The 16781-nt window shown below is 40.2% G+C and overlaps 1 protein-coding gene across 3 annotated transcripts in view; it reads right to left on the bottom strand.

Annotated features, from left to right (window-relative positions):
- Positions 1–16781, bottom strand: part of STARD13 (StAR related lipid transfer domain containing 13) — a 305503-nt gene that overhangs the window by 158539 nt on the left and 130183 nt on the right. For all 3 annotated transcript variants that reach the window (XM_064504938.1, XM_064504940.1, XM_064504939.1), the window contains one exon: positions 14795–14828. In XM_064504938.1, coding sequence (XP_064361008.1) covers positions 14795–14828 — 34 coding nt within the window. The remainder of the gene's footprint in view (positions 1–14794; positions 14829–16781) is intronic.

The raw sequence follows: 16781 nt of genomic DNA, 5'->3' as shown, positions 1-16781 counted from the left end.
ACTTAAAGGTGAGTAGTAATTTACTGTCACAATATTTTTTATTAGTTCTTTAAGTAAAATAATTATATCTTCCCTGTATATCATTCTTTACTGCCTTCTATGAATGTTTCTTTTTGTAGATAGTTTTGTAAGGTTGACAATGTTGAAAGTCACTGTGATATAGTTCCCTGAATTTATATGATGGCATTATAATAATATCAACACTGTTCTTTATGGTTTATATAAATTAGCATTCTATCTGCTTTCATGACTAGTGCTGCAAATTAAACAGCTGTTTTCACTGAGCTGTTTTAATTAAGCTGCCCATAATGTTGCCTAGATATGTTTCTGAACTGGTAACACTTCATTAAGAATGCAGTATCAATGAATGGTTCAGGTCATTCCTGAGCATTAGCTTGCACTTAGGTAAATTGAAATCCCATCTGCTTTGAGGCTGTCAAATCACCTTGCTTCAGTGATTTGAATTTGATTCTCAGAAATCTTTCTAGTCTTTAGAACCCTTTGGAAATCTTGAGTTCACTATAGATTTTGCCATCTGTTCACTCACTTGTCAAGATAATGAAGCTTTCAATGATACTTGTCTTAGTCAAAGTCTTTTAGGCAACCCATTATTAGTCTCTCCTCATTCTGAAAATTGACAAGTTTTATTTGGGGGGGTTTATGAGCTATTTTGTAAAGTATATGTTCTATGACCAGAATTTTCTTCCCACACTTCAATTTCTCAGGTTCTTTCCTGTCTGTTTTGAAGATCTCTGGAACACTAGTTTAGAAAGCCCAGATAAGATTTCTCTCTTCCTGTTTTTCCAGCAAGAGCAGGGTTCTTTTCCTTTTACAGAGCAATACTGGATCCTCCATCTGTATTCTCATCTCATTCACTACAACTTGCTTTGTTTCTTTCAGAAACATATATGATAATTACTATGAGAAGCTGTAATTATTTTTGTTGCCCACAGTGACTTCTTTTCATCTTCAAATATGGGTATCATTCTGGTTGCCTAGGACAGCTGAACTGACAAGTGTATTATTTAAAAAGCTTATTCCAACACTTCCTCTTTTGACAGCTTAATTTCTGACAATGTTTCATCTCTTATTTGCAAAAAGGACTCCAGAATGTGCTCACCCCTGGCCATTAAGTCTGGAAGTACTCTGGCTAGGCACCAAAAAAATCATGATCTTAAAAACTGTTTATCAAAGTTAGATTCTTACTCCTCAGGTCACTGTCTGATTTTCAAAAGTGCTTACCACTTATCAGCCACTTCTGAAGTCCTTTCTGAAAATCAGACCATTTTTTTAAGGGAATAAATAGCAATCTAGAACTGCAACTTTTAGCCCCCATTTTTAAAGCTTGCTTCTTAGTATCGGGTCAGTTGACTAATCCTCAGTCCATCAATAAAACATCACCTGTGGGTGATGTCAGAAGTCATGATAGTCCATTAACCAGTAGAAGGCACATTTAACCAAGAAAAAAAGAGGACTGAGGAGTTCTGGAGAACACAGAGGTATGGGGCACAGGTAACAGGAAAGGCAAATGGAAAGGAAGGAAGAAAAACCACCATAAGGCATGAGCAGAAGAGGAGTAACCAGCCTATGCAGTGACAGTGCTTTTAAAAGGAAACTGAATAGTGAATGGAAATGACAAATGGGAAAACAATAACTGGAGGATGCAAAGAAGGAAATAGAAAATGAACAGACATAGGGGAGTCTAGAAAATTATGAGGGACAAAAGTAATACTTAAGTAGGAAGTGGTGTGGAGAACTGTGCACAGCAATGAACAAAGTGCTTTGGATACACTGTCAGCTGTGCTGCAAGTCCAGCTTAACTGAATTAACTGAGTTAAACGTAATTTTAAAATGGTTGTTATTACACTTTGTACCTTAATTTGATCTGTGAATCAGAAATACTAAGAAATTTTCAAAAGCAATGGGTGTAAGATTCACATCCCTTCATTCTAGGCACTAATTGTTCAAAGAGAAAAGGAAGAAGGTGGGAGGAAGGGAGGGAGAGGGATATCTCTCAGAGGGTGACTTATTCAGCCCAAAGACAGCTGCTTAGAAGAGGTGCTAGAGAAGACCTGCAGAGGAGGACTTGCTCCAGCTGAAGAAGATGTTACCCTCTGAAAATGCCCCTCTCTCCCCATTGACAGCAAAAGTGCCTAGAAGACCACCTTAGATTTTAGTTAAAGCTGGAGGGATGAATTCCCATCTCCTGTGTTCTGTTCCCTGTGGAATTTTCATGGGATTTCAGTATTTAACCATTCTAGGCTTATTTGAAAATCTCAGCTGGAATATGTTTCAGTTTCACTTTCTTTTTTTTTAAAAAGTCTCTAACAGATTTAACAGCACATTCCTAATAATTCTCAATAGAATTTGTGCTCTGAAATCTTATGACTTATTTCCCCGTTTGAGTTTTTTTAACATATGCTACTTTTTGAAGTGGAGACACTGGAATGATTTTGCTGTTCAATAACAACTTTTCTCTTGCAGCGCCAGCTGTAAAACACGAACACCTTGTTGGATCACACTCCAGAAATCTGAAATGGGAATCCTGCCAAAGCTCAGGGCTTCCTTCTTGTTTTGACTGCTGCACTGCTCTTGATTCTGTTAGCAGCACATTCTTACCGTTTCTGTTTTTCAGACACCTAAGGCCAAACTCATTCCTAGTGTAACTCCACTGAACTCAATGGAGCTGCAACAGAAGGGAATTTGTCCCTGTATGTCTGTAAATTAACCAGTCATTTAAGTTGGAGAGTGTCACTGATAAGCAATAATAGCATAGGAGTGGTGAAAGGAAGATATCTCTAGTTAGTTTTGGACACTTGACACTAACTCCATTGTCAGATAAGTCTTACTGACTGTGGGAAAGGTTGACTGGGAAAAGTCACACTAGCAGCCTGCTAACCTAAGGAAGAAAACAGAGCTGGAATGCAGAGGAAATCTTAACATTATCTGTTCCCCCAACCCCTACCAGCCAGACAATCCAAATAACTAGCTGAGTATCAGCTGCCTCTGTTCCTGGCCCAAACAATTTTTTCTTTCTTGACAGAGTTTTTTTGCTCACTTTTTGGAGCAGGAGAGAAGGGAAAAAAGAGTCCAAAGTGTGCATGGGGAGTGTTTCCTGCCAAAAAACAGGAGCTGCTTCTCTGTATCATCTAGAAGAATAATCATGAAATAAGCTCAACACAGAGGTGGCTCTGCAGTTTCCAAGGACAGCAGTACGTATGCAACAACCCAGCAGCCCTACGCAGCGGAGCTACAGAATTTTATGGTACCACCTGGCCCTGTTGACATTGTCAATGACTGTTTACCACAGACTTCGGGGAAAGAAGAATCAAGACCAAGGAACAAAACTGCTAGATAGGAAAACATTTTCCATGTATCCACCCAAATTGTATATAAAGTAAAGCCCTTGCAAATGAACACTTGAAGATTAAACGTATTTCCTCCCCATTGATCAAAAGACATGGGGTCTAATCAAGACCGGAGGAAGCACGTATATTACACTTACATCAATGTTCCATACACACATCATAGCAACTTAGAGTCACTCATATATTTCTGCATACATTCAGTTACTTACCCACATGTAACTTAATACGTATTTTTGACCTCTGACTATTGTCCATATTTGGATGTCGTTAGGCTTCCAAAATTCCAAGACCGTGGGACCATAGAAGAGGAGCACAGCAACAAATGAAAAGGTGTACTTTAAAATACATTACTGAATGTTTTAACTGAGTTCTCCAATACTTCATCGAACCATTGAACATATTGTACCAGTTTTGTCTGTCTTATAAATAGATGAAAATATAGCAGGGAGAAGTATAAATTTAAAGGAGTTTCAACTTCAGAAATTTGCATTACATTTCACCACCAGCATCAGAGAGTGCAGAGACCTCTGAATCCAAGATGTAGAGAATGTGCTGTTGAGCACACAAGAAGGGAAAGAGGGTGAAAAGTAAGACTAACTTTATGCACTTCATTTGTAAAACAAACAGATGCCTACAGAAGCAGTTTTCTAGCAATGTCAAAATACCTATGGCCTCGTGCCCATTTTACCTACTAAAACATCCTGGAAAACAAAACTAGTGGCTTCTCCTGATGGAGGCCTGGCATGGTAGTAAGGCAACTACTGCTGGGAAAGGCTGTAAGGAAGAATAATCAGTCTTGGGATGCTGTAATTTTTCCTTTCCACATTCCCTCTCCACTCCCTTGGGAAGTAAAAACAGTAAAAACAGTTCTCTGTTTTTTCCATCCCAGATCCTTCTTTCTTTGGCAGGAGTGGCCCACCAACATCCTGGGCCTTAGGCCCTCATTCTTTGATTTTTCCGTACTGAGAAGCCTTGATCTGCTGCTGGCTGAGACAACGCTAACAGTTCAGGTGAGTGTGCTGGCACACAGATACTGGCACACAGATAGGGGGCTTGCTGTGCAACCCTAGTGCTAACGCAGGTCTTCCTGGCGATGAGCTCTGCATGGACAAAGGGCACAGCAAAGCACTCCTGGTAACCTGTACGCCAGTTGGCTCCATGAAACAAAGTCTGTGAAAATAAGCTCTCTACAAATGATTAAAGTGTTGAATTGCAAACAAATGTAAATGTTTTAACAGTCACCTTTTTATACGAAAAATATTAATGGCAATGTAAGGCTCTAAAAGTTTGCGAGGCTCTAAAAGTTTGCGAGGCAAGGACTCTTATTATGCCTGTACACTGCTTAAGCCGAAAAGGACACTCCTCCGTGTCTGAGGCCCATTGTTACTACCTCAGTACAAAGAATTTAAAAATAATAAATGACTAAATTAGCAATTTAGGTAAGTTTTAGTTTTAAGACTTTGCTAAAAGAACCATGCATATATTATGAAAGGGAAAGTTCCTGAGCTTCACATTTCCTCAGGTATTTAGAGGAGTTATTCTATTCTGAAATGCTGTGGAAAGTGGAGGGTTTTATTTTTCTTCGCAGATATAAATGGGTCATTAAGAAATTAATCCTACCCACCAAGTTGCCAGTGACTGCAGGGGGCACAAAATTAGGCTGTACAAAGGGGGAATCCTTAACATTCTAAAAGAAAAAATGGCAAGATTCTGTTCTAGAGCCTGCTTACTTTTCAGAATTAAGGTGATTTTTTAAAGAAATTGATAATTATGAACTTGAAAACCATTCACCCAATTTAATAACTTCAGTGATAATTACAGATAGACATTTTCCTATCTTCTAAAATGCAAGCATTATTTCACTGACACGTATTATCCTAATGTTAGCTGCATATCGCATGTAATCACATACTGCAGTAAGGATTACATTTCAAGTAAGGAGAAAACCTTACAGCCCTGGTGAGCTACGAGTTCCAGAAAATGACAGTTATAACTTGGCAATATACAACAATAACTTAAACTGTCAACATATACAGATGGGGTAATTCAAAAAATATAGTCAGTCATAGCTTGTGGAAGAACTGAATTTTTAATCAGCTTTGCCTACCAATAAATTCAGTATTCCCTTAAATTTCCACCTAAAAGTTATACAAACTACATCTCAAACTTTACATACTTCACAGTCTGTCCTTCATACTCATCAATTTGTAACTGATAGTAAAAACCTGCAATGGCAGACAGGTATATCTATGCCTTGCACAGAGCGTGCTGAGAAATTTGCTGTTGAATCATATTGCTTACTTTTAAACCATGATTAAATTGGTGCCTAGGTCAACTCTGGTGTAAAACCATTAGTTTTCACAGAAATTACACCAGGGGAAAATTTGTCCTTTTGCTTTAAAACAAACTTTCCTGACATATATACTAGCTTTATGTAACAGCATCTTTGGGAACTGAGAAATATTCAGGATAGGTATGTACCTACTATAAACAAATTTCAAACAAAAGCCTCAAGTCATCTATGTTCTCAGATCCTAGGTAAAAAAGCCAACACTTCACCAAGAATAGAATGAATAGCAGTTTCAGATCCACTTAATAATATCCATACACAAGCCAACCCTTTTGCCAGCTGTTTTCTTGAACTTGCTTTTCTTATTACTCTGCCTTCATAAAGACACAAAGCCAAATTTATAAATGACAAATGCTATTATATTAATGGAATTACACATGGGATGGCTTTGGCACATCTTTTCTGTTTTGTACACAGCTCCAGCCTCCTTCTATTGCTGCACTTCAGCTGTGGTTTGACACCATGGTGGAGATTCCTAATTTGTTATTGCCTTGTGCTGAGTGCTCAATAAATATCTGCATCTGTAAGCACATTTCTGTCACAGCAGCTTGCTGGCCTGGATGGAATCTAATACAAAGAACAAGAAGGGCAGAGACTGGATGATTTTCATCTTAAAAGCTTGCTAAAGCAAGTCTCTGATTTCTCAGGATGGTGCCTCTGTGATTGAGATTAACACTACATAGCTCTTGGTCCTCCTTTGGTGATCCCATCGTATTTAGGGAGAGGCATATACAGTGATTACTTCCTTCAAATTACTGTGGGTCTTACTCAAGTTCAAGGTGTTGAGGCTCATACCTAAAGATCCCGGGTTTAGTCCTAACCCCAGAGACAGTCAAGGGTTTCATTACACTGATATTTATGAAAGTGGCAACTAGTATCACTGACCACAGTTTATCACAGAATGAGGTTGGATGGGACCTCCGGAGACCATCTAGTCCAACCCCTCTGCTCAAGCAGGGTCACCCAGAACACATTGCCCAGGACTCTGTTCAGATGGCTTTTGAATATCTCCAAGGATGGAGACTTCACAGCCTCTCTGGGCAACCTGTTCCAGTGCTCAGCCACCCTCACAGAAGTGAAGTTTTTCCTCATGTTCAGACAGACCTTCCTGTGTTTCAGTTTGTGCCTGTTGCCTCTCGTCCAATTGCTGGGCACCACTGTTCTCAGTGACTCTGACCCCATCTGCTTTACTCCCTCCCTTCAGATATTTATACACATCGAGAAGATCCGCCCTCAGTCTTCTCTTCTCCAGGCTGCACAGGCCCAGCTCTCTCAGCCTTTCCTCAGAGATAATGAGAGATGCTCCAGTCTCTTAATCATCTTTGTGGCCCTTTGCTGGACTCACTCCAGTTGCTCCATATCTCTCTTACACTGGAGAGCCCAGAACTGGACACAGAACTCCAGATGTGGCATCACCAGGGCTGAGTAGAGGGAAGGATCACCTCTCTCATCCTGCTGGCAACACTCTTCCTAATGCACCCCAGGATACCATTGGCCTTCTTGGCCACAAGAGCACATTACCGGTTCATGGTCAACTTGTTGTCCACCAGGACCCTCAGGTCCTTCTCTGCAGAGGTGCTCTCCAGCAGGTTGGCACCCAGCAATACAGATACAGTGTATTTTGTGCCATGGTCATCTTCAAGAGCAGAGGTTCCAACTGTGGCATAAAACTGTGCTATAGTCTGATTGTGGTCCAACTAAAGGTTGTGTAATGCAAGAGGTCAGAAGCTAGCAGCTTCATGGGGTAGCCTTATTGATCCAAACAGCTTATGCTAAGCAGGTGCTCCAGCCAAAAGCATTCTTCTGTGCCTCACTGCCTGACTTACAAACAAAGGGATAATGTAAAATCCATCTTTTGTCCCAAGCTTTTCAGAGAAGAGCTTCCTATCACTCATATTTAGTACAAAAACTGACAAGTTACTCCTTAGGGACTGATCCTTAGTAGTTGCACAGCAAAAGTGAACATAGAGAATTGTTATACAATGGAAATGTTGTTTAGTGGGGAACTCTAAACTTGCTGGAACTGTTACCCTTTAGAAATGCTTACTGTGAAAGCAAAAGGCTCATGCTTCCACATGTGTTTCTCTCTGAGAGCTGTAACGCTTAGACTGCATTATAAAACTGAAGAGCTATTTAGTTGCCTATATACTCCAAAATGTCCAATCTTTAAATGTTTTAAATTATACCTTGTAAGAAATATAAGCCTATTTCTTACACTGCTGTTATCAGAGAGATCTGAGGGAAAGAGCTACTTGAAAGAGAAAACAGATATATAAGCTTCTTTTTAGTGAAAATTTTCCAGGCACTTCTGTTACATTTGGAATAAATGTTAAACGACAAAATCTGCTGTCTTCCATGGCTCTTGGAAAACGCCAGCTTTAAGAAAGTTGGTCGCTCAGATGAGATGGAGCTAAATACAGCTGCTTGTTCAAAACTGTTGTCACCGGTTCAGACATAGAAGAAAACGACTCTAGATTCCTACGACTTGATGTCTGAACTTAGGTGCTGAAAAGCAACACCCTCTTATTCCAACAGAGGTAAAACTTTAGAGCAATTTATCAGCCTGCATTAGATCACCATTTACTGCAAGGTTCTTGTCGGTTCTTTTTAAGTCTCATGATAAGTTACAGACCGAAGCTCATCTATCAATCAACCGTTCAGTGTTCAGCTGTCTTTAGCAGTCCAAACTATAAACGAAAATGAGTTAACATAGGAAAAATGTTTATAATATCTTTATTCTGAAATCTCCAATATTTTGTACAATTATTGGACAAATATCCATTCAATAATAGATATTGTTTTTACCATATACCAGTGCTAGTCTTTTAAATATTTTTCTTACTTATTAAAAATGCTGACTAAAAATCAAAGTTACAGAAAGAACTATAGAGCAGCAAAATGGAGAAAGATGTTTAGAATGACACTGAGTATTAGTATAAAATGTCTTTAAACATTACTGCTTCATGGGTGAAGTTTCTTACATGAAATACAAAGTATTCCTTAATAGATCAAGCTTTTATCTATAATTCAAGTATTAAAACAATAAATACATTGTGCCTGGGCAAGGAGTGCAGGATCAGGCTATTTGTTAAAGCCCCAGCACCACATCTGCCTCTATTTGGATTTTGTAATTTTTCAGTCAAGGATACACAATCATGCACAGAGTACTCCTGAAATGGCCAAGGTCACATGAGAATTTTATTGTATTACTGCAGTGCACCATCTTCCTTGCCAGCCCGTTGCTGTTCTGCTGGAGACTACATTACTATGCATCAGCAAATGCACCAGCATGCTGCTATATTTAGTGTTTCAGATGTACCACTAAAATAGGGGATGTGTCAGCTTTTAATCTAACTTCAAATTTTTATCAACAAAGTAAAAGTAAGCTCATTTTCCTTACCAGTGTTCTAGCGTGGTCTGTGCTAATCATCTTGAGCTTTATGGTGCTAACTTTAAAATAACATTAGGCACCTAGAGTGCGCAGGCTGGATAGAACGGCTTACTAAGAGGTACACTAGGAAGCATTAGGAATGCCTGTTGTCCTTCAGTCAAGGTTAGGGTTTGGGTAAGAACTAGAAAAAATCAGTTTCCTCTACACCAGATGCACGCGTGTGCACGCGCGCGCACACACACACACACACACATCATCTAAAGGATTATCTTGCAAAAGAGCAGGTGCCTTTAGTTGTCCATTTGAGTAACTCAGTCCTGGAGGCCAGAATAAAGTTTCAGGGTTTTGAAAAATTGTCTCAGGTGTCTCTCCTTTTTCTTTCTTCCATGATCTCTCAGTTGTACTGGGTAGTTCTGTGTATACAACATTTCTGAAGGCTAGGGCCTCTTTGCATATTGAGCCTATGGAGGACAGGTTGAGGTTTAGTGGGAGAAGAATAGAATTAATGTTAAGCTGGGTTTTGTTTGAAGGTCTTTAGCGCTGAAGCTTCCCGACACTATTTGAATTTTATTATTATTGTTATTTTTAATGACTCTATAGCATGTACAGCTATGAATCAGAGAATGATAGAAGCAAAATAAAATTCGCATAGCAAGTCAGGGCTTCTCCAGGGGACTTAACTGCAGGGGACTTTAGAGTCAAACCTAGAGGTGACTAGTTTTGCCCCTGAGTTCAGCTCTCATTTTGTAATGGTGTGAGTCAACATTTATTATTGCTATCCCAGTTCCTGCACACATGTGGACACAAACAAACAAGGTTTCAGAATGTGAAAACTGAACTTCAAATACTGTAAGAGATGATTTCGCCATTTTTTTACACTTGCATCCTTTGGTGGGATATGAATGGGGTTTGCCTTTTCCAGTGCTGGGCACGCACTTTTTCATAGTGACTCACAATGGGCTAGTTAAAAAAGTATTTCTTTAGTGATCTCACTGTAAGAGAAGGCGCAGTTAGCCAAGGCATGCTCTGCAGCGTAACAGTAGGCAAATTAAGAAGCTCTGGCTACAAGTCCAGAATAGGGATAGCTGATGCAGATTGGTTTTGTTATTATGTATTTGGCAATATGGGAAGAAAAGCATTGATGATGATGACTTGAACAGCGTGGTCCATTGGATAGTGATGGGATTTAGGCAGTCCTAGTGATGATATCATCTATTAATGACAGTGGGAATATGATCTAATGGTTAGGACCGCATTATTACCATGAGGATAGCTGTGCTAATTCTGAAAGAAAGTATGGTTCAGTTGATGAAGCTGGCATTTTAAAAGATCTTGATATGGTGACAGAATAGGATATTTTATACATATTCATAAAACTTGCTTATTCATATCACTGTATACAAGGAATACAAGTTCTATGTGGAGCATTCGTGAATTATCTTCCTGTCTAATACCTCTAAATGAAGCCAGCAGACAATTCGTTAACCTACACAGTAATGGTAGGCCTGTCTAAATGAAAGCCAGCTTTCCCACTCTAAAGTATATATATATTCTCTCTTGTTACAGCTGTCACTTGCACTTTGCTATCTGCATCTTGAAGGACAGGCGTGCAGCTTTCTTTCGACATGACAGCAACAATACAGTGAGTGCCTAGTACGGTGCTGAGAGCTCATCAAGCTTGCATGACATCCCGTTTGCAACTTAATAACACACTAACTTCTAGTAACATAAAATTTACTTAGTAGCATAGAATTATACACATTTCCAAGTCTTTACACATTTTCAAACTCCAAGACCTAAATTTTGATTTCTAAATAAGCAGCCTGATTTCTCAGCTGTACCAATCATTTGTACTGAAAACAGCAGGAATGAGCTGCAGATAATCATAACTTTGCCTCTGAAAGTACAGCCCCAGTTGAAGTTCTTAGGAATAGTATGTTTGACCATTTATAGTAAGTTTTGTAACCCTATATTTATTTTTTGTAGTTAACCAGGCTATACAAACACTTAGCCAAATTTGTAGAGAAGCCTGAACTCCAACCCCATTTTCTCTTCTGGAAGGACTAGACCCGTAACTTACTGCTGAAGTTTTTTCATAATTGTTATGGTAGGTTGGGTGCAAAAGTCTGAAACTGTTATTTAGAAATGAAAACCTTACTGTGGCATATGGTATACTCTTCTCAGGGCCCTGAGGGGGCTGCCAGCCCCAGGGCCCTATTTCAGCCCAGCCTGGGGCCATCAGTCCCTGCCCTGCGATGCTGCAGCAGTGCCAGCTCCAGCCCCAGCATGGCCCTGCCCCTGCGCGGCAGTGGGCCCCCTGACCTGCGGGTGACTGCCCGGCCTGGCCCTGGCCCCACAGCGGTGCCTGATGATGGGACTGGGGCTGCCCCTGCTGCCCCCTGGGGCTCCTGGCACCCTGATACTATTGAAGAAAAGAGCAAGCAGAATCAATTCAATCCTCCAGAATCACGTCTCACCAGGATTCAACATTTTTTTCCTAATGCACAGGTTTTTTAATGGTCAGAACATTATTATCTCCAATGCATGCACACTTAAAAATACTAGTGTTACTACTTCTGGAAATAAAGCTACGAGGCCTGGCTAGCTGGTAATAGCACTTCCAGCACTTCACCCATTTCCCTGGGGCCCTGAGCAGGGCTGTGCAGCTGCAGCTTTCCTCAGGAAACATTTTAAGTATTCTCATTAACATATTGTGAAGCACTCACTACAAATCCAGGAAATGGAATCCCCCAAATATTTCATTTATTTTTGAAAGCTAATAAAATGTGAGTAAGAGAAAGAACAACAGTCCAAAGGGCAGTGTTTTCCCCTCTCACAGACAAATATGGTTTATGTGAAGAATGACTAGAAATCAGGAGAACCGCACATGCACCATCCTTGCCTGGTCAGCACAGCCTTGCTGCCCATGCCTGGGAGCATCTTCCCTCGCACGGCACGGTCCCGCTGCCCTGGCTCGAGCACCGCTGCAGGTGTGCCCAAGTTAGGTGAGATGTCTCTCTCCTATGTGGTGGACACTGTGTGGTGGGGAGGGCAGGGGTGTCCCACTACCTTCTCCCAGTACACTGAAGAAGCTACTTTTTTGGGCCATGACAGCCAAGTTTGAGAGAAGAAAGAGACACCCACACTAGAAAAAGAAAGAGGTTAGTGGAAGTAAGTGTAAGTATAAGTAAGAATGACAAAATAAAAGGGAATGAGAAAGAATGAGAAGATAATTCAAGAGAAAAGAGGTGCAGAAAATGAACTTCAGAAGAAAAGTACTGTGTTCTGTATGTGACATGTACGGGCAGGAAGAGGTCTTCTTCTCACACAAGAAATCCTGAAGTGGAAAAAGCTTCCTACCCAGAACAGAGAGGAAAAACTCAAAAATGTTTGGGAACTGAAAATCTGGAAGGAAGCCTCCCTCCCCCTGTCTACAACATAGATATAGCGAGTTGCGTAGTTTCAATAATGTTTTGGATTTTAATGATTCCTTTTCTTTCTTTCTTTTTTTTTTTAACCATGACATTAGTTAATTTTCAAAGCCAAAAGTTTTAAAAATAAAAATCAAAGCTTTTCATTTTGAAAACTGTTAGAAAATCTCAGGTCAAGAATTACACACTTATTTTACGGAAATGATTTGAAATAGAAATTAATGGACGGCAACCTTTTCCTATAAAATGCTTCAGTTTTCACAAATTGGCATTTTCTGCCAGAAGCATTTTAATGATAAATTTATGACCAGCTCTATCATATAATAGATTTCCATGATTAAAGTTCCACCTCAGTGACCAAACTGCATCTGAAAAGTCACCTGCCATTCTTCTTTCATGCCTGCAAACATCAAATTTTCAACCATCATGTCCTGTCAGATGGGTGCTAAACTTTATTTCTCTTTCAGTGGCAAAATTTATGTTATCATAAAAGAAAAACATTTCAAAAATTTATCATAGTCAAAAATAGGAGTGCTGTTAAAATAATCAATTTTCTTTAAAATTTATGTGCCACTGATGTGTTTTCCTTTTCTTTATAAAGCAAGCCTTCAGAGTCACATAAAGGGTTTGTTCCAGGCAGATAAAAACAATAAAAAATTATTGCTAAATCAATTTTGAAACTGATGGAATACATTTAGCTTTGGAAAAGCATAGGCATATTTTTCACTGGCAGACTCCAACATGGAATGAACACACATATAAGCAGGTAAAGCAGAAAAAGTTAATGTGCACAGAACTTTAATGAACAAACTTATATTTTTATTATGCTCAGCAGCCTTCCTATCTGTCTGACATGATGTTATGTACATGAGTGCAGAACTGCCTATTGAGACCTTGATTTTCTAGGCCAGACTTGCTGGCATTTTGCTAAGTCAGCATGTTTGCCAGCAGAGCCGTTGAGTTGGTGACATCGGCTGCAAAAGGATTCATTTGTCTGTTCATAACAGAGTTAAGGTAGCCTTGGAAAGAACTGTAGATGCAGTTTAGAGCAGAGACAAACACTACTTTGAGCAAGAAGAGATCACTGAGTTAGCAAACTGGTTGAAACTAGTCCTTCAGGCCAAAGAAGATGAGAAGTCATTTAGGGACAAAGTGATAATTAGAACAAAGATGTCCAATTGCTTTCATTTTAATTAACACGCACTGCATACATGTTGACTAACAAAAGACAAAAAGCAGTAGGAAATAGGTGGCTCCAGAAGTCAGCTGTTTAATGATTTATTTAAATGGTTCTAGCTGGCAAAGGTTTTTGTGGCAACGACAATTCACTTAGACTTTGAAGGGATTTCTTTGCAAAACTGTGGGGCTGTTATTAAATTCCGGTAACCTCACACTCTAGGAAGCAGTTTCTTTTCTCTGTATTTCATCATGGTACTTCATTACAATTTAGAAAGGTCATTTGCCCTCAATTAAGGAAATCATTCAAGCAGTTGCTTACTCCCCATTGAGATGCATTGGACTTGCCACATATAGGCTTAATCACGTGTTAAAGATGTTGCAGAATCAGGACCTCTGCGCACCTAGCTGTCTATCCAAACCTTTCCTTAGCTCCTGACATGTAATGTAAGTGGGATTCTGGGTATCTATTTCTTTAACTCCACTTACTGCACTGATCCTTGGTGCCTCATAGCATGCCGACTGTAAATAAATAATTTCCCCATAATAGCAAGCAAGCAAATGCCATTAATATTGACAGTCACATTAATTGGCTAGTGGTCTCATAAAATGGCTAATAAATTATTTTGTTGCCATGACTCTGTTACTGGGGACAAGATCTGGGAGGTGTTGACATTTGTTGCACAGTGTGCCTCTGTAATGACCTTCTACCCTCACTTGTGTGAGGACAGTAAGTCCCTCTAAGTACGCCTTATTTCAATACACCTTAAGCCTGCCAATGCTATACAAAACATTTAGTTCCTCTCTGACACTAATAACCAGAAATACTTCATTTTAGCCTTATTATTTCAGAATTCACTTTCCAAGGTGTAAGTCAGAAGTTGCTGAATTATCAGCTTTCCTAAGAACCAAGTAAATCATATACCACTACTTTATGAACAAAAGCACAAAAGTGTTCACAGCAACTGCACCAAATAACTAAAGCTCAGAATATCAGAGATCCCTGTGGGTACACCATCAAACTGTACATCGCAGACAATTCGTCAAGAAACTTTTGAGAAGTAATGTAGTGTCTTACCTGCTTTTTCTTTGCATAGCTTCTGAAGCAGCACCTGTAAGAAATAAAGCAATTTTTGTTTAAAAATTGTAGATTCTTTCTTCAGATAAGTTCCACATATTGGGGTGACAACCAGTGTAGCTCTTAAACATCATCACCACCTTACTAAGGTCATAAAATAAAGCTCATCAGTAAAGATCACTGGAGGCTAGACAAGCATCACAGGGAATATCTAGCTTTGCTTGCTGAGGACAACCTTATGCCTGTCCCCAAGATAGATGTTTTGCAGAGAGTGAGCTTGCGAGCAGTCTCTGGTGCAAGCAGAGCACCCGCTGCCAAACACATGAAATCCAGCTTGCTGGAACAAGCCCTTAAGAGCCTCGTGCCGGTGGCTTTCAGGGCAGCACGCAGGCTGCCCGAGAGGCACGCGTGGGGGCAGCTGTGCTGGCAGCTGGAAACAGAGCACACAGTGGTTATAGCTGCTCATGGTGGTACAGAGATGCTACTTGTTTGAATTATTTATCGGCAAGCAAGAGACCTTACTGCCCTAGGGATGTGGCCAAACTGACTTTCAATGTTCCATCCTTAATATTTTTCATCTCCCTGATTCAGGTCTGCCATGCTAAATGAAAGTAGTACCATTAAAGTCATACTTGGATGCCTCTCTTGGCCCATTACTTTCCTCTTGAATAGTTTTCAGTGCCCAAATCAGGAGGTTGTCTTCAGTCTGTAAGCCAGTGATTACATGCTTATCACCCATTCTCTTTCAATATGATAGATATATCTCGGATCTCTCTGAGAAATGCAGCCTGTAAATGAAGCTCCTATAATAAAATGTGTCAGCTTGCACCCAGTATTTTCTTGAATTAAACAGAAGACTGAAACAGTTCTTCCAGACAGCAGTGAGTTTACAGGTGTGAACTGCACGGAGCCTGCAGCCAGCTGAAAAGGCAGCCACTCCTGTGTCTTGCAAAGTCACATTCCCTGGTCCTGTTACATACTAGTCCCCATACGGACAACGATTTGCACCTTTCTGTCAGCTACATTAAACCCTCCATTATCTTTTCAGTAAATATTACCTTTCCAGCCTTGGAAAGACTATCTCTATAAAAACATGCTTTTTATTTACCTTTTATTTAGTAGAGAATTTTACTGAAATATTGAAAAATTCTTCCTCTAAGCAAAAAAACAGACTTGCATCAGCAGCTCCCTTAACAGTAGGAAAAATACAGCCAGTCTGGGTGGATTAGGCTACAGTTTTCCCTTCTGCAAGGCAATTTCATTCTAAAAGAGCCTCTTACTCAGTTTGAAGGTTTCTGTCCTTGAAAACAGCAGCTGAATTTAGCCTGTCTTTAGCCAGCAGGGACCAAGTGACGTGGTCACTGCTAGGTCAGAAAAACCTAGTGGCTGAGTCCAGATCAGGTTTTCTTCATAACCCTCTGTAGCATTGGTTTAATTGAGATTTGAGCCCTGGCTTCCACACACTGCTGCATGCTTGCTGGTACTGAATTTATTTGTACAGATTTCATCCAGGCTTCTTTTGGTTTTTAATTCAGTAACAGTGTAGGATCAAATGCACACAAGGCCCGGAGCTGAGCCCCCTTTTGCCAGCGAGGGCTCACTCTCACGATGCGGCAGCAGTGCCAGGCTCTGCCGTACCTGCACGTGCCCCACTGCCAACTCCCTTCCACCCTCCATCTCAGAGACTCTGCTCGGGACAGAGAGGCTGGAGGATTCGTCTCCCCCAAAGTCTTCTATAGCCAGGAAAGGGAGAATGTAGTGTTGATTCTCATATGGCTGAAGGGATGTTCACAGAGGAAATTCAACTTATTTCCAAGGTCTTTAAACATTGGCCGTTCTGGAAAGATCAGGGAGCAAGAACTGTGGGCAAAAATTTTGCCTGGCAGCATCACTTTGAAAGAGTCAGTGCTGGGGTGCTTTCCCTCAGGAGAGGGCACTAGCAGAAGCGTCTCGCTTTCCGAGAGAAGTGGGAATTCAGACACACGAT

Source organism: Dromaius novaehollandiae, chromosome 1, assembly GCF_036370855.1.
Source record: "Dromaius novaehollandiae isolate bDroNov1 chromosome 1, bDroNov1.hap1, whole genome shotgun sequence".
NCBI lineage: Eukaryota > Metazoa > Chordata > Aves > Casuariiformes > Dromaiidae > Dromaius > Dromaius novaehollandiae.
This window is presented reverse-complemented; position numbering and strand designations above follow the sequence as displayed.